A 19,374-nucleotide genomic window follows, 5' to 3' on the forward strand; every position below is an offset into this window, starting at 1 on the left:
TCACCTCAAAGATTGAGGTGATTAATTGCAGACAAATGAGGTTTGTATAGTACGGCACTTACTCAGAAGTAATCAATACAAAACGCTGATATCTTTGATTTTCCTTTGTGAAGTGATTGAGAGCTCTGCATCATCTCCCTACCCCCAAAAATCTGAATGAAACACATTGAGGTTTGTCATTGTAATGTGGCAAAACTGTCAAAACGTCCAGGGCTGCATTAGCAAGGCGCTAATGCACTGGACACGGCTCAAATCCTGACATATGTTTTTGTGACCGTGGGGTAAAAAAAAAAAATACAGGCCTGTTTCTAACACAAACAGAGAGGCTTGTGTGCCGTTAGCAGTGAGGGAGTTGCCGTCATGTAACCTGTCGCCGTTTTCAGAAAACGTTGACGTGTCTGACGCTGCTCTCTGACTGTGACCTTTGCCCTACTTTTAGCACTGATTTTTTTTTATAATAGTGCCAAGAGTTATTTATAAAACGTGACGAATGAATTGCTGGCATAAGAAGGAATCACAACCTACTATTCAAAGTTTTGTGAATAATAAAGTATTTTTTGATGAGACTGAGAATACCAAGGTATCATCTGCATAAAATATAAAAATAGGAAAAACATGTTAAATTAGTGCTAAAAGTAGACCTTTGTCTTACTTTTAGCACAAAATCTTTTTCACATAATGCTAAGTTTTATTTACCATCCATTCTTCATATACCAGTGAAGAACGGATCACTACTGTGTGAAGGAACCACAATCTACAATTCAATGTTTTATGAGTACTAACATATTTTTTTGATGAGAAACTGAGAATACCAAGGTGTCGTCTGCATAAAATCTAATAACAGCAAAAAATGCTAAATCAGTACCAAAAGTAGACCCGTTTTATTTATAAAATATGAAGAATAAATCACTGGCATATGAATGAACCACAACCACAATTCAATGTTTTATAAGTACTAGCATCTTTTTGTTGATGATAAACTCAGAATACCAAGGTGTCGTCCGCATAAAGTCTAATAGTAGAGAAAAATGCTAAATCGGTGCTAAAAGTAGACCTTTGCCCTAATATTAGCACCGATTCATTTTCTTTTTCCAGACAGTACTAAGTTTTATTCATTAAATATGAAGAATGAATCACTGGCTTATAAAGGAACCACAAACTACTATTCAAAGCTTTATGAATAATAGCACCTTTTTTTTGACTGGGAACACTAAGGTGTCGTCTGAATAAAGTCTAATAATAGGGGGAGGACAAACGCGTCAAAGGTACAAAAATTATTGGGCACAAAGTTGATGTTTGTATTCTGTTATAGTGGGGGCGGAGGAGGGAAAGAAAAATCATAAGACTTTTCACCCCCTGTGATTTGAACATGCCTGGACTTGTGGGGTGCTTCTGTGTGTGCGTGCACATGTCCCTTTGGTTTGGTTTGGAATAAGCGGCACTTGGCAGAATGACATTCCTCCCTTTGTGTCTGCATTCCTGAGGCAGCTCCATTCATTCTGTGTGACTGCTGCCGCCGCCGCCACTGCTGTTGGGTTTGCCGAAGGAGCAGGAGGAGGATGCTGGAGCTGTGCGCATGGGAGAGAGTGGGCCTGGCCATCCTCTCAACAGGCCCACAAAGGCTAAGAAAATGGTTTAGTGCCATGGTAATTAGACATGAATGAGCTCTGAATGACACAACATGTCTCACGCTTTTCTTTCTTTCTTTTTTCTTTTCTGTGACTGAGGAATTTCTAACATCCAACTTGGTAAAAAAAAAAAAATCGGACTGGACTGGAGAACTCTTAAGCTCCTGAATGCCAAAGTTATTTTGATTTCTATGCACTGTTTGATGACCCTTCCAACTCTTGAAGGCTCTGGGGGGGTCTAAATAACGGTGTGTGACTGTGTAATTATTCAGAAAAACACATCTGGAAGTGGTAGCAGTGAACACCAACACATCACAGTTGACCTTTCACAAGAACTGCTTTCTTTCAAGTCATTTAAAAAAAAAAATTGTAGGACTTTTAGTTTTTGCCACAGCAATCTTTTATACTAAAGGATGGATCCTAGGATCTCAGCTCACTGAATATTTTATTGTCAAAGCTGCAGTATGTAATTTTCATTTAAAAAGACATGTTTTTTATATATTTGTTGAAACTGTCACCATGTTGTGACAATATGGTATCAGACAGATAATATGTGAAACAAAATCAAGCTCCTCTGCCTTCTCCCAGTGCTGAGTAGAAACAACCAATCAGAGCCAGGGGGAGGGTCTTAGTGCTGTCAATGACTCTGTGAAATAATCTGCCAATGGACCTGGAACTTTTTCCATCAACATCAAGTAATTATTTACCTAAAACAAGCTCCTATATGTTGCTGAAAAGTTACTTTTAAGTTGGTTTTGTCTTATTTCAAGTGCACTAAGATGCTTGCTCTAGAAACTAGTCAGAAAAATCACTTGGCAAAGTTTTGTGTTTTTGCAGTGGATTTCTCTTATTTCAACTGATGTTTAAATAATTGTATTGTTCACTTGAGCTGTATCCTAACTTTGGGAAATGTACAGAAATTTGAGATTTTTCCCAGCAGGGGGTAAAAAAAAAAAAAAAAATCTAATTCCAACTGATTACTTCATTGATCAGGAGACTCTTATTAAGATAAGCTCATGAGTTGTACAGTAGTGAGTCTCAGTCAAAACTGCCCGCTGTTATCCTGCTGACTATTATTGAAGTGACCTTTCGCTCTTGGAGCTGAGGCTGTTCTGGCATTGCCCCGAGTATTAGCCTAAGAAAACACACGGACCCTGCATTTCAATGGCCATTTCTCAAGCCTTGCATTAGCATTCAGAGAGCAAACCCCCCATCATGGGCCGGCTGTTGCTCTCCCTGCTCATCTCCTCATAATCAGCCTCTCTTACCATCTTAAAAGCTGCAATCCAGCTCAGGGGTGAAAAGCACAGCTGGAGGAGGATGGCGTTATTTTTCTTTCTTTCTTTTTTTTTCTTAAACTGCTGGGAAGGTGTGCATGGATGTGAATCACTACAACAGAGGGTTTTGGTGTGTAGAGTGCAGAGACAGACGTGTGAAGCTGACCTTGTTAGGAGAGCAGACAGGCTTTGGACGCAAACAATTAGGATTAATTAAGCTTGTTTCATTGTTTCGGGCGTGAATGAGAGTCTGTTACCTGGCAAAGGTGAAAGCAATTAGGCCCGTTTAATTAGCGAGCTAATTCGCTAATTCCGGAGCACCGCGTGATGCGTCAGAGGAGAGAAACGAAACGGGAAAAGAACGAACGAACGAACGAACGCACGCGACTCGCACGTGGCGCGGCGGATTTGTGGAACTCCAAGTCCGGGAAATCGTAAATTTCATGATTCACGGAGGGCTTTGAAGAGAGGACGAGGGTGAAAAAAAAAAAGCACATGGAGCAATATATCTGCATTGTCCTCTTCGTCACAGCGTGCCGTCCATTTTCTTTGAGTTATTTATATATATTTTTCCTTGTGGAATATTTCTCATCAAATTGTCAAGCCTGTTGCACTTCACTGTGTTTTATTGCTTTGGGAAGTTTTTGTTTTCCTTCCCTCAAAACGTCATTAAGGTTTTTAATTTATTTTTAACTATCCGCCTGCATGGCCAATGACTTCTTTAAACTGGCTCAACAACAAGACGTGCTTGAGAAAAAACAATCCATCTCGGGCAGCAATATGGCCGACCAAAAAGTCCTGCGGAGGACAGCAAAGGCAGGGCAGACGTAATAAACCAAAGCGATTTATTTGGAGCGAGGGATTTTATTCCGGCAGCCTTAAGAGTTATTTGTTGCATTTTACTTTTTCCCTCATGCTCTAATAATAAGTTGGGCATGAGTCAGGGTGATAAGGCTAAATTGCTTTTTTGTTTTTGTTTTTTTTTTGTTCCCTAACTAGTTCAGTCTGAACGTAATTTATTGTTTTTGTGGGGGTTTTTTCCACTACCTAATCAGAAGTCAGTGGTTTCTCTGGCAGTGACGTAATCCTCAGTTGAAACCATGTTTGCGGTTAGCAGAGCAGCTCACTCACCGCAATGGAATGAGCCGGTCTCTCAGCTAGACTGATTCTGTCATACTGCTGTTCTTAGGCAAACCTGCTGAACTCACACTGACATTTTCAGAAATGTAAGCTACATGTAAATGTAAGCTAAAGGGGTAGCATCATGTAAAACTGACTTTATTCCCTCATCAAAGACATACCTGGAGTGTTGACTTGATTCTGAGAACAGAATCAAGTCAATCTCCATGGCAACCATTCAGTTGGGCAGAACGGCTGGATGGATTTAGCTCCGCCTTTGAGGATGAAGCTTTTCCTCCGAGCTTCAGTTTCCAAGCTTCAGCTTCACAGAGCAGCCATGCCCCACTGAGCTCCTTCAGACTAGCCAGCAGCAATTAGCAAACACCTGGTGGAACAGCTGAGCTCATTATTTTTGCTGTTTCTCTGATAGAGAAGCCATGTTGTGATGACTTCCTGAAGGCGGAGTTTCAGAAAGAGCAGCAGCATCTTAAAGAAACAGAAGCCTGATTTCAAGGCGTTAAATTACCAAGTAACATTTTTTAAGTCATATTGAATATATACAGATTTTAACAACTGGAGGACGTAACATAGTTACTTGATTGTGTTACGTGCCTGGAAAATGCATAATACTGCTTTAAGCAAGTCAAAGATTAATTGCACCGTCTGGAAACATTTTGTAGCTCCTACCAAAGTGTTCAAACACCTTGAACTTTTCAAACTAGACATTCCAACCTGGAACTTCAATGCATTTTATTGAGATTGACTGGAACAACACAAAGTGTTGCATAATTGTGAAGTGAGTAAAGTAATACTTTTCAAAAATATCCAAAAAATCTGAAGAGTGGATTGGATTTGTATTCTGCTAATGTAAAAAAATATATATTAAAATTTTGCCATTCCGATGTTTCCATTAAATGTGAAATGCAATTAAAATCACACAGGAATATGTTTGTTCAAGTGGCAAAGCACACCACTCCATCATGCTCCTCCCACTTCCTTTTTTGTTTTAAATTGCTGTGTTTCCAATAAGCAAATTTATTTTCGTAATTCCAACTTGTGCAAGCTACTGGTAGAGACATGGCAAAGGATCTGCTGTTAGCAAATGCTGGTTCTACGAAGTGTTCATTTATGTGGGTTGGATAAAAAAACATGCCATACTTTTCAGATTTATGTTCGTAAAATATTTTGAAAGCCATGTATTGCTTTTGTTGAAAATCAACATGAAATACAGAGGTTTGTAACATGACAAAATATGGGAAAAATTTAAAAGAACGCTCTTTGTAAAGTAATGCGCTAAACCTTTACACACTCCGTGGTATCAAGTGCCGCAAAAAGAACAAAAAGGTATTAATTAGCTACGCAGAAGCAGTGTTAATAATCTAACATTACGACCTTATTTCACACTAACTCAAAACGTAGAAAAAAAGGAGACAGTTTTCAGAAAAAAAAGATGACTTCTCTGTCTGTCCACTGGTGTACAAACCGTCAGCTGTTGTCTGAACAATGAATCACCTCCTGCTTGTTGAAAGCCGCTTAATGTCCAACGAGGAAGCATCACGTCTGCGGTACCGAGCAACTGACACCGAAACACTTAGGACGTGAGAGATGACGCTGAGTGGGTCTCTGACATTAATAGCCGCGCTGCTGCGGCGGGAACACATCAACATGACCTCACATGTTCTGGAGAAAAGTCAACAAGCTCTCAAGAGTACCAGGCAGCCGAGATATATATATGTATTATTCATGTTTTCTTTTCTGACTCGGGCTGAAGCAGGCGCCTGTGCTGCAGAGAGGGTCTGTGGAATGACACATCACGGTTCGGTGTGGTCGTAACACACCGCACCTGACCACACCCTAATGTAATGACGGGTTGGGCTGGCTGTGAAGTCTTAACAGGGTTTAAAATGTGAATGTACAGAGGTGTTTTCTCGAAAAACTAAAACCCACGCATACTGCTCCGTGGACCACTACAGGAGGGAGGGAGGGAGGGAGAGAGAGAGAAAGCGTTGGCCAACATTAAACAAGTTAAAAACTTTTTTTTTTCTTTAGCTTGCTTAAGCTAAAATGTATTTAGCTTGTTTAATATTTGTAAAAGTACGACTTTTACAAAAATCTAGGTTTTCTTCTTCTATTTGTTAAAACTGTCATGGTGTGACAGTATGAGACAGATAACTTGTGAAAACTGTCTTTCTCCTCCACCTGCTCCCTGAGCTACTACTGCTGTCTGAAGAAATGCACCCGGACGAAAACAACCAATCAGCCGATTTATGTTTTCGCATCCACCTGAATAATGTGTAGTTGCGCCACTGGTGGGGCGCTAAAACATTAAAACACCGCCAGGCAGCACCGTGCTACAGATCCGTGCTACAGGCTCCGGCTCGGAGCCGGGCTGCTGAAGTAGAGCCGGTGGAAAAGGGACATTAAATTTTATTCACAAACAATTCTATGTTGTTAGTTGGGAGCATACACACGAATAAAACGTAAATACGTCTGTAGTTGAAGGGCCCATTTCCGCCTCCTTCTCTGTCGTCCGCTCCAACTCACGTGACATGACGTTCGAGCTTCAGTCTGTCATGTCACGTTGCTGACGTCAGCTGCCTTAGGCCTATGCAACACACCAGTGACGTGGCTAGATAAGTAAACTGTCCTGTGACGTCACAGAGGGGTTGTATATATATCTATATATATACATAAGATCTGTTATTTGTATTCATCTTCATTCGCATAGTATCATTATTGGACGTTCAAGAAATTTTACAATGAGTTACTTTGTGAGATTTTCTAATTGGATTGGAGCTGGACTGGGGATCAACAATCTAGGACCAAGAAAACCAGCCCAGAACTACAACATAGAGGCATTTACATATAACACAACCCTCAAAAAAGCGGGAATAATTCCAACTTACAACCTGGTTGAAAAAACAAGAAGATTTTGTACAGGAGTGCCATTGTCTGGCGTTGAACTTTTAAAATCTTTGCATTTACCAACTGAAATGAAATCCTGTTCAACTCAAACGCCCCGCAATGTTTTTAGATATGGTAGTATGCCTCTATTCCGACTTCCAGATTTTGATGAAGTGAGGAGGCCTAGAAGCTGTTGAGGCTTCTAGGCCTCAACATGTAAGGTAAGGTAAAGTAAGTAAAGTCAGATAATTTTATTTATATAGCATATTTTCTGCAACAAGGCAATTCAAAGTGGTTTACATGAGTTAAAAGGAAATACAAACAAAACTAGAAAAATAGCTGTTCCTAGCGAAACAGCCGTGAGAATGCATATTTGCAGAATGATTGCTGCAGAAATGCCAGAAAAAGTGGAGTAAAGCTTAAGAAGTAGAAGAAAGCAAAAGAAATAGAAATAGTTGAAACAGTTGAACAGTGAAACAAATAAAAAAAGCATAAATTTAGTAGAAGGAGAAATTAGTACACAACCAGAAATATTTGAAGAAGCGAAACATAGCAAAACAAAGCAAAAAGGAGCAAAAGAAGCATATTTGCAGAATGATTGATGGAGAAATACAAGAAACATGAAAACAAAGATTAAGATGTAGAAAAATCAGAACGCTACAGTCATACATTGTAGAAAAAGTGTACGTACTGAAATTTAGAAGAATTCAGCAGAAGAAGCAGGAGTTTGTGTGCAACCTGAATTATTTGAAAAAGTCAAAAAGTGAAACAGAGGTTAAGAAAATGCATAATTATTACAGAAAGTGGAAATTAGTACAAAACCAGAAATCATTGAAACAGTTGAACAGTGAAACAGCAAAATACATAAACTAGCAGAAGCAGAAATTAGTTCAACGTCAGAAATGGTCGAAACAATTAAACAGTGTAACAGCAAAAAGCATAAACTAGCAGAAGGAGAAATTAGTACAAAACCATAAATAATTGAAGTGAAATATAGCAAACCTAAAAGCATAAAGCAGCAGAAGAAGCAGAACATTTTGATATATGAATTGCTAAAATTGATTAAAGATTGCAGAAGACCTTAGCAGAGAGTAAGATCAGTAGAAATAGAAGGTATACAGAAAAGTAGACAAGCAGAATGAATAGAAACAGATAGAAACAGAGCGCAAGAGAGAAATACATAGAAGGAATTGGAGAAGGTGTGAAAAGCATCAATAAGCAGAAGCAGAAATTAGTACAATGCCAGAAATGGTTGAAACAATTAAACAGGGAAATAATAAAAAGCATAAATTAGCAGAAGCAGAAATTAGAACAAAGCCAGAAATAGTTGAAGAAGTGAAAAATAGCAAAATCAAAAGCATAAAGGATCAAAGGAAGCAGAAGATTTTGATATATGAATTGCTAAAATTGATTAAAGATTGCGGGGCTGCACAGTGGCGCAGTTGGTAGAGCTGTTGCCTTGCAGCAAGAAGGTTCTGGGTTCAATTCCCAGCCCCGGTCCTTCTGCATGGAGTTTGCATGTTCTCCCTGTGCATGCGTGGGTTTTCTCCGGGTACTCCAGTTTCCTCCCACAGTCCAAAAACATGACTCTCAGGTTAATTGGTCTGTATAAATTGTCCCTAGGTGTGACTGTGTGTGTATGCATGGTTGTGTGTCTCTGTGCTGCTCTGTGTCTCTGTGGCAATCTGTCCAGGGTGACCCCACCTCTTGCCCGGAATGTTAGCCGGAGAGGCACCAGCAACCCTCCTGACCCCACCAAGGGGTCAGGAGGTATATATATAACTTCTTTGTGTTCTTTGGAGTTTCTGTGGTGATTAATTTTTTTGCGAAGCGATAAAAGCTGGTAGCTCTTGAATTGCTACAAAATAAAGCTGTATTTCCTTCAGCCCACTGGCTTCAATGTTGACAATGTTGAGATGCCATAAGACCTAAATTCTGAACATCATGGCATGGAGTGCATCTTGGTTTTCCATGTCTGGCATATAACCATTCATTTAGCTTTTAAACTGGTTCTACTGATAATCAGTATCAATCATGACCTGTTTGTTCTGAAGAACCTGCAGCTTCCACTTCTCTTCCTAACATGGTGCCTCCTCACCCTGAATCTCATACTGATAGGAGGAGCCACAGAGCTCTGTTAGGTTAAAGCTCATCTTCTGAAGTTGGGATATTTTTCCTCCAACAGGTTCCAGAGGAATCACCTCAAACCAGATGTTGGACTGGATTTTATTTCACTGTCATTTGTGAATGTTAGCTTCTCATTTTCAACAGTGGAGCTATAAAGGTTGAAAAAGGTTATTATTTTGGAGAAAGTATCATCAGCATCAATATTTCCACGAAATAAGAGGCAAAAAAATTGTTTGATAAGGAAAAGTCTCTCAGACTCTCAGCCCGACCTCACCAAACAATTTTTTTATATTAGACAATTTAATTTCACATAATTATCGCGGAAGAAGCCATTTGTTTGTTAAATACTTAATGAAACATATTTACCGTGTTTGATATTTCTTATAAATGACGTATACCCACAAAGAACGATTAGTCCAAGTTTGTTGTTTATTGAACGTTCAGAAAATACAGCGGCTGTGATGAGCCACAGCAAAGATAAACAACCCGAACAGATGATCAACTCTAAACCACTCGCACATTTTTACTCTCAGTCTCTTTCTGTAATTTAAGCATACCCGTTGTTATGGCAACCTCCTGCCATAACAACGGCAGAACAACTCCAGAGATTACGTTAAACAATATAACATTCAGTCTGTTACGATATCAAGCTTGCAGGCTTGATATTTATTTTGCGATCAACACAGCGGACGTCGATTAGTTCATTTTAAACTCCTGCTCTGCTCGTTATTTTGGTAATGGAACCGAAACGCACAGAATTGCGCAACACCTTGCTGAAACAATAATTACTGAGATTATTATTGTTGTTGGGTCATTAATTTGAACACATTTTGTTGATTTTCTGTTGTTCTTTAATAGAGTTACGAACGTTTTTAACGTTTTAAGTCAGAGGACGTGCTGCTCTCAGCGTCCTGGCGGCGTTCAGTTTGTCACCTAATGCCGAGATCGACTCAAAACCTTCCGCGATCGACGTCTTGCACCGCTGCTCTAGCAAAGCACGAACAGTTCAGAAACAATATAGAATGGGAAAAAAGTTATTTATTAACAGATGAAGTCGTGTTTCAGATTGTTCTTGAAAAACTAATCAGTCACGGCTGATTAGTGGGTGAACTCACGGCAGTACCCTGCTGTACCCCCTTACTTTCACCCCTGGTTATCAGTCTATCAGGTTCAAAAACCTTCAGAATATAACATCACAAATCAGCAGGAACTGGGTTACCTAGCAACCCCAGTGAAGTCCGGCCGTTACCTAGCAACAGGACTGGCTTCAAACAAAGCTAAACCATGAAAACGCCTTCATTGTCTTTCATGGATGGTCGACATTCCTCACTGAACAAAATTCACATTTTGCAGGTTTTCTAAAAGGCTAAAAATAATTACTTTAAAAGTTAGAAGTATTTTACAGTTGATGCGATCTGTGATTGGAAGCCAATGGAGCTGTTGTAAAATAGGTGTGATGTGATGAATTAAAGGGGTTTGTGTAATGATACGAGCAGCTGAATTTTGAACCAATTGTAATTTATGCAGAGTTTTCTGTGGCAGACCAAAAAGTAGAGAATTACAATAGTCTAAACGAGATGAGACCAAACTGTGGACCAGAACAGCAGTGGAGTGCGGAGTGAGAGAAGGAGACGGCGAATATTTCAGAGATGAAAATAAGCTGACCGAGTGATATTATTGACATGGGAGGCAAAAGAGAGGGTGCTATCGAGGATGACACCCAGACTCTTAACCTGAGGGGAGGGACAAATGGAGGAGTTATCAACTGAAATGGAGAAATTATCAAGTTTACTTAGTATTGAATTAGTACCAATTAAGTGAAGTTCAGTTTTACTGGAATTTAATTTGAGGAAGTTAAGAGTAAACCATTGTTTTATTTCAAGAAGACAGTCAGTGAGGGAGGAAAATGGAAGCATAAAAGTTCATAAAAAGAAAGTAGCCGTCCAAGAATGACTCAAGTAAGAGCAAAAAAGTATTTGGTGAAAAGTAACTCAAGTACTGAGTAACTGATCAAATTGTTAATTAATATTTAACAATTAAATAATCAGACAGAACAAAACAAAGTTAAGTTTAGCATATTTTGGTATTTTAAGGTAAAAAATGACAATTCATTTAAGGAAAAATCAGAAAAAAAAAAATTCCAAATCAGCTTCTTTCACTAATAAACTTATTAAACTTTAATAAAAACTGCAGGTGTGTATCTGTCTAGTGAGGTTTAAGTTAAAATGAGTTTGTTTTTCATTCAGTGGGTAGAAAATCCAGAAAATTTACTCAAGTAAGAGTAAAAATACTTTATAAAAAATAGTTACTAGCCAACTCTGGTTGTTGCTTAAGGGTTATCAGCAGGGATGAAAGTAGTTTTAAATTCTTGGGGGTACTATGACAAAAAAAGAAAAAAAAAATATATATATGTTTTATATTTTTTCTTTTCTGCAGAAGTCAGAAAAAACTAATGCATGCTAAACGTCTCTGGACATCCTGAAGGTAAACACCGACTGACAAGAAGACGGACACACCTGAAAACACATTGAATTATATTATGAATGAATTCTGACACTTTTAAGTTATTTGCAACACCCTGACTAACATTAGTGGATGTATATTCGGCACTATTACAAGATTTATAGTCGTTTAATACAAAAATCCTCTTTGGCCGTCTGAGCCACCTGCTTTCCTCCCGCTGCAAGGCGGAGATCAGCTTCTCCTCCCACCGCGCATTTTCTTGAAGTCTCAGAAAAATCACAATCAGGCTATAAAAATGAGCTCAAAAGAAGCTTCTTCTTCTTTTGTATCAGAAAAACAACTCCAGTTAGGTCGCATAGTAAGAAGCGCAGCAAATGGCGCCTAAAGGTGGGGCCGCTACCACAACATAATGATATGTAAAAAAAGTTTTTATAAAAGTTACATACTGTAGCTCTAAACATGGCTTTTGCATTCTGAATATTGATTTATGGAATAACAGAAGTGGTAATACAAAAAAAATGACAAGAAAATAACAAAATCTTTTCATCCGGAATCAACAAGTGAGAAATAAAAAAGAACTTAAGGACTTTTCTACAAATAACATTACATATATTCTATACAAGTGATCATCAATTTTGTTTTGTGACCTCATGCGTTTATTTGCCTAAATTCAAATTGCTGGTTATTTCTATCCAGCCACTTAAATAAATCTGTTATTAATGTATTTTGTTTTCAAGGAAATTTTTGTCATAAACCCTTTTTCCCCCATTTAATTTAAATCTACTTCCAAACTCGTTTACCTTTCACATGCCTTCCTGCTTACGTTTACATATTAACACTTAGATTAATTACTGTTATTGCAGATTACTTTAGTGAGACACATAATACTTACATAAAGTGGACTGCAGGTCTCTGTGATGGATTGTTGAAATGTCCGGTTCCACATTTCACTCCGACTACTGGAAGAGTCGTAGAAAATAAACGATGGATGGATGGCCACATGTCTGATTTTATGAGTCATATTTTCTGAAGGCTTAACACAGTCAGATGAAAAAACAAACAAACAAACAAAAAAACATTTAAATCACATATTATTAATGTAAGTGCAGAATTCACACGAAGCCTTTTTAAAATCCGGGTCAAAGTGCATCAGAAGGGCGGCGTTTTCTCTCCTCTGTGAAACCGCTGAAGGAGATTCTACTGCTATAAATAATAATTATTATGATTTAATGTAGAAAGAACTTCTGAATCGGTGATTCTGTGGTTTTATTTTCTCTCAGTTCTGCTGCTGATGGGCTGATTTTTAACAAACATAAATGAAATAAATTAGGACAAAACCAAGACCTATAAACTCAAATCCACACACAAAAAATGTTTGATGCAACACAGTGATCACCTTTTCCAAGCTTTCTGAGTTTCTCCTGTTGTCATGGCAACCTGGAGCACACATCCACTCATTGACATGACTGCTACAGTTCACTTTGATGGACCCAAACCTGCTTTTAAACGCTGCATAAAAACTTGACTAAATACAGCAAATGTTTTGAAATAAAGACTGACATAGATCCTGTTTTGCTGATGAGAACAGATTAATATTTTTTCTCAATTTTCTTCAAAATTACAAGCAAACTGGAAGTCATTTAGCAAGTTTTAGATCTATGATCTGGTTCCCATAAAAAAACAAAAAAACAACAATGACCAAAAACTTTAATTTAATTAAAATACATTTAAAAATGTAACATTTTTGGCGATTTCAGTTATTAAAAATGTAACTTTTTTGTCCCGTCAGCACATTTTAGTTGACAGTTTTGGCCGAAGTGACGAAGTCTGGACACGCCAGATGTAAGCAAAACATTTTTTTACCCCTGAAATAAACCAAGGTGTTTAAAACTAGGACATAATTGAATTTGAAAATGTTTGATTGAGTTGGACTTACTTCTGTGTGAAAAGTGGATCAGTTTGTCTTGGAAAGTGCATTGAAACGATGTTTGCTGTGAATGTGAGTTTTCCCGTGTATGAATGATGCAAATTTATTTTAAAAAATAACAAAAAGCTTTCTTTTTTTCCTGTAAACCATATGTTTTACTGTAGATCGCAACATTTAATTTAGTTTTTCTTTTGAACAGACAGTAATTTTAACTTTAAAAACTACAACAACAAAAAAAAGAACCAAACAGTGAAATGATCGCGGTTTATTCTTGCTTTGTACTTTGAACAGTGAGTTAGAAAACAGTCTGGACTGCTGCTGCTTCGCTTGCAGGCGGGAAACCTGCGTGGAAGGAAGCCACGCTACGGTTTGTAATCACTTCCTCTTGATATGACAAGTTAAACCTGCAGCTCTGAACAGTCTGCCGAGTCCAGCTTTTAATTAGCGTCTCTCTGCACATCCAACCTACTTTCTCCAATACAAACAACACGGGAGCTGGTCTTGGTTTTCGTTTCTTTTTTTTTTTCACCACACTTCCTTTTAAAATCTCAGTTAAATTAAACAAACAATAACATGAAATGGGACTTCCGATTTGTAGCCTAGAAAACCCGAAGAGACCCAGTGATTAAACGCAAACATCAGAATTTTGAAAACCAGCTAGCTGAATGCACACAAGCACACTACCTACGGAGTTGCACCGTTTCTGTATATGTCATTTCAAAACTTGCTTTATGCACAGGGCAAACGAGTAAGCGAGAAAGTTGTAGCGAAGCGTCACATTCCAAACAGCGGATTGGTTCATGAACTAAGAGATGGCAAATTAACACATTTTTTTTATAAACGTGGCACCAACACAGGAACACACACACACACACACACACACACACACACACACACACACACACACACACACACACACACACACACACACACACACACCCACACACACACATCTGTACAACCGTCAGGCTGAGTCGCACACTTAAAGCTGCAGTTTTACAAAACGAAGCAGACTCCGCTCATAAGAGTGAGAAAGAGAAAAAAAATCAGCTAGAATTCATTTAGTTCATCTTATAAACACCCAAGCAGGAACAATCAAGAGTTAAAAAGAGATATTTAAAGCACAGCTTCTGAAAGAACAGTGCATCTTTAAAGGGACAGTGGAGAATTTTTCAGATGAGGTTCTGCTGAGAAGTAATGAGTAGTGAATGCCTTACCTTCTTCGGCATCTTCACTTGTCGTGAATCCGTATTAGCTAGTCTAAGAGGCTAAAGTCTCTTAGATTAGCTAATCCGGTTTATCAGAGAGGAGCCCAGATTAAAAACAACATCTGTATCAAGAACTCTAGAGTAGTTTATGCAAAGTCTATTTTATGAACCATTAAAACATTTTTCATGTTTACTTTGGGAAATTTTTTAACACCAAAGTCAAAGATTATTTCCGCAGGAAATGGAGACAGGAAGTGGCGGCGCACCAAAGATCTTACTGTGTGAAACGTAAGATTCACACAGAAACATTTTCTATTAAAGAGGCAGTATCATGCAAGATCAACTTTTTTGAGCTTTAATATCATGTAAAAAACAAACCTGGAGCATTGCCTTGATTCTTTCATGCATGTTTGAGAAATCCTTTAATCTCCATGGCAACCATTCAGTTGTGCATAATGCCCGGGTGGACCTAGCTCCGCCTTCGAGGACGAAGCTCCTCCTCAGAGCTGCAGTTTCCGAGCTTTCACCTCACAGAGCAGCCCTAACCATTGACTCTCCTACTCAACTCCTTCAGACCAGCCAGCAGCAATTAGCAAACACTTGGTAGAACTGTGGATCAGCTGAGCTCTTCATAGGAGCTACTTCTCAGTGAAACTTTGGTAAAAACATTGCTAAAGGGTTAATAGAAGGGTGATGTTGTCATGACTGCCTGTAGATGCAGTTTCAGAAAGAGCAGGAGTTTCTTAAAGAAACAGGCCCAATTTCAAAGTGCGAAATAACAAAGTCAAATTTATTTTAGTCGTATTTGATCTTTAGAGCATTTTTATAACAACTAAAGGTTCTATATTTGCTTGATTGTGTTATAAAATGACACCATGTGCCTGGAAAAGTCATAATTCTGTCCATTTAAGATTAACTATCCAGCTACAATGTGGTTGGAGTTTAGTGAGTCATTCTGGTTTTAATTTCTGGGTTATTTTCTGTTGCTTCTCATTCTTACATTTCAGTATTTTGATCACCTTAATTTTTGGTCATGCTTAATGTTTCCGAGGCTTATTTAGTTTCCCTGATCTCACCGTTTCCCCAGTGGATTCATTCCACACCAATTAGTCATTTTCCCTCAGCTCCTTTAGTCTCTAACAGATGCAACCCTGCTCTTCCCCCCCAATAGCCACTTCTTGGTTTCTCTGCTTCCCGTTTTTGTCCTCTCCTTGTTGGATTCAACTTTTCATCTCCATGTCTGTCTGTTATTCCTGCTGTGGTTCATTTAGTTCTTCTTAGTTTACTACTATAACTCTGATTCATAACAAATGTCACCTCAGGGCCCTTTTAAAAGCCCAACAGATCCAGTTTATTTACAGAACAATACAGTCAGTCCAATCCAATTATGAAAGCAGGTTAAGAGTCATACATCCCAGCTGGATCCCAGCTCTAAAAGTGTTTTAAAGTTTAGTTTATCTATGAACCTGCCTTCATCATGCCTGGAAAAGTCACAAAGTTCCTTAGACAGAACTTGTAGAAGTCCATGTTGGTCGAATCCGGCCCACTATAACTCTTAATGTGGCCCTTTAGACTAGACAGATACATGAATATGAACAAAGCCTTTAGGATAATAGTTGTGGGCTTAAATATTCTTGTATCAATCAAATCAAAGCAGATTTTATCTGCAAATTCCCAAATTACATCCATCTGCCCCTCCAGTTTGTCACTATCCAGAGATCGCGGAAATTAACGCAAGAGCAATAATGCAAAATTGTGAGTTTATTTAAAATATTTTACAATATTTTACAGCTACGTTGCTCCAGCCTTATTTCATGTCAAGTTGTGGTACGTGATCAAAATGGGGAGTAAGAAAAAGTCACATTTGTTGTCATGCATCAAGACAAATATTGCACAATTCATTGTAAATGTCTCTAAAGTAGCAAAAACTGCAAAAACTGCAAAAAAAATCACAAACACGCCTGCAAAGTCCAGGAGGGAGGGATAGATGTGAAAACATTTCAGTAGTATTTAGTTTTAAAGGAGCAGTGTTATGTTTTTTCCAGGTATAGTGCCTTTTATAGCACAATCAAGTAACAACGTTACTGTCATTTCTTATGAAAACACTATATCAAATATGACAAATTTGTAATTTAAGCCCTGAAATTGAGCCTCTGTCTCTTTAAAAATTCTTGCTTTTCATAAAACTTCACCTTCAGGAAGTCATCACAACATGACTCCTCTATTAAACCCTTTAGCAACATTTTTACCAGCATTGTTCTGAGAAGTAGCTCCTACATTGAGCTCAGCTGATGCTCAGTTCCACCTTATGTTTGCTAATTGCTGCTGGCTAGTCTGAAGGAGCTGAGTGAAGGGAGGGGAGCTCTGTGGGGCAGAAACTCAGCTAGGGAACTTCACCTAGAAAAGAGGAGAAGATGCTCCTTTCCCGTTCCTTTATCTGTTTTATACAGCTGAATGGTTGCCATGGAGAATAAAGGATTTCTCATTGCATGAAAGAATCAAGGCGACACTCCAGGTACGTTTCAGATTAGGGACTAACATTATATCGTGATGTAAAGCTAAAAAAAGTCAGTTTTACATAACACTGCCCCATTAAGAAGTACTTATCCAAGGTAGAAGCAGCTGCTTATTAATATCTTAAGAGATGTTATTGGATTTTATCAATACATTCTGGCAAAGTTCTGGCCCTTTAAAAACATTTGTGATCTTGATGTGAACCACCTTTCAGTTTCTGCCTGGATCAACCAATTTGAATTCACGCTAAACGAAGATCGTCACCTAGAGCAGGTAAGACGATTACTGTGCATAAGCATTCAGCAGAACCTCGTTTGAAAACAGTTCTGGACTTTCCCTTTAAGAGAGGAGATTCCCTTTGAGCTTTCAGGTCCAGTGCTGGCGAGAGTTTCACTCACAGTCATGAGGGAAGATGGCAGCGGCTGATGCTCGGTTCTTCCAGCTGGGCTACCAGTCGGTACAGACAAAGTGGTTACACTTATTTACATGTCCACAGTTTAATAAATAATCGGCTTCTCTCCTGCCTTGTTGCTATAGAGACAAAGTCAGTATATGAGCATGTGAAGCCTGAGAGTACAAAAAAGCAAAGTTTGCCAGCTGGAAGTTTTCTTATTTACAAGACGGGATATGGAGTGTGCTTGATTTTAGAACGTCGACCAAATTTGAATGAAGAAAAACTATTGTTAGAGTAAGAGAGAGAAAAAAAAAAGGGGTTTTGGTTGTTACTTCCTTTGATGGGGCCGCTGGCGTGCAAGAGGTCCAAAAGATTTGTCACCTTCTACGTGTTTGTAAGGAATTTATAGCTAAGACAGAGAGCAGAAGGCCGGCTCCGTCAGTGGCGCCAAAGCGGGAGGAGAGCGAGCGTCGCTGGCAGCATAGGGACCAGGCCACTCCTCGGCAGCGGAGCCGCAGTTGACGGGGCCCCTCCCATCCCGGCAGTGGCCAGCCGAGGGGTCAACAGCTGCTCCTGGAAGGTGAAGTCATCCAGGTTACTGTCGAGGTCTGAAGGGAGGGAGAGAGAGAGAAAGACAAAAGTGAGCGACTGAGGAGATAATGAGGGCGAGGTAGAGGAATATGAGGAGGACGGAGAAGTTTAGAACAAACACGGAGATGGAAACGGAAAAAACACACGCGTCCGCCTCGCTGCTCCGTGAAGCCTTGTGCAGCTGCAAAAACAACGCCGCGTCGGGACAAACCGGACCTCCCTCTGCATATAACCAGATGTTAAATGCTATTGTTGCAGACGCACGTCGAACCGCGTCGCATGTTTATTTTAGTCGTAGAAGCTACCGAAACAGGGCGACTTGAAGGGTGCATCTGCTGAAAACAGAAAAAAAAAAACCCCACAGAGGCTGCATGAAGTCATGTCTCAGACACAGGAGGAAAAAAAAAACCCATCCAGAAACGTTTGACTGATGCGTGCCATCTGTGTGTCGGCTGAAACCTGACTGAAACGTGGGGGGAATTATCTTTTATGATGCAACAGATGCTCTTCGCTGAAACAACCAATTTGTGGAACGGTGCTGCGTTCGGGAGAGAGTAACTCACAGCACTTTGAGGAATAGGTAACGCAGCTTGTGTTTTCGGTGGCTCCGCGGAGGATGATTTGTGGCGTTCAGAAATAGCTGAGATGGTATTTACGACAGCTACAAACGCTGTTTCCTCGGGTCTCGGTTTAAAACCGCGGGGCCGTAAAACGGCACGTCTCCGTCTGCGAGAACGGCAACACTACGAATAAAAGATGTTTAGAGAGCGTTGCACCAAGACACTCTGTCAAGATACCTGCTACTTTAAACAGACCGCTTTGATGTGATCAGTCCGAAATGTCATTTTTACAAAAATACAGTTAAAGCAACATATTTACATATAAACAACTGTTTTTTCTTACATTAACCAAAACTTCAATTTTACAGTTTTAGGCTAGTTAATATGACCAACATTATTTCTATTTACAGATTGCCAGAATAATGGGAGAAATAAGTTTTAGAGGGGATTCTTTTTAAAACTTTCTCCAAATTCAGACTCTTACCCTACATTTTTATATAGGTCACGTTTCCAAAAGATAACACCGACGTCCCTGATCACGTTTCTAAAGTGTAATCAGGCTTTATTTAGGTTGCTTTAGGCGTATTTGGCTTCTTCATCTCTGTGGAGAAGCTAACCTGACTATTGGGTTCAACAAATCAGACACTGAACTGTGTTTGTGA

General features: G+C 39.1%; 1 protein-coding gene across 2 annotated transcripts in view; it reads right to left on the bottom strand.

The window, feature by feature from the left end:
• Positions 1–13,695: 13,695 nt before the first annotated feature.
• The window catches only part of gpc3 (glypican 3), a 197,295-nt gene continuing 191,616 nt past the window's right edge, over positions 13,696–19,374 (bottom strand). For both annotated transcript variants that reach the window (XM_081611673.1, XM_081611674.1), the window contains exon 8: positions 13,696–18,169. In XM_081611673.1, the coding sequence (XP_081467799.1) occupies positions 18,000–18,169 (170 nt within the window). In that variant the 3' untranslated portion in view covers positions 13,696–17,999. The remainder of the gene's footprint in view (positions 18,170–19,374) is intronic.

Source organism: Poecilia reticulata, chromosome 10 (genome assembly GCF_904066995.2).
Source record: "Poecilia reticulata chromosome 10, P_reticulata-male-v2, whole genome shotgun sequence".
Lineage (NCBI taxonomy): Eukaryota > Metazoa > Chordata > Actinopteri > Cyprinodontiformes > Poeciliidae > Poecilia > Poecilia reticulata.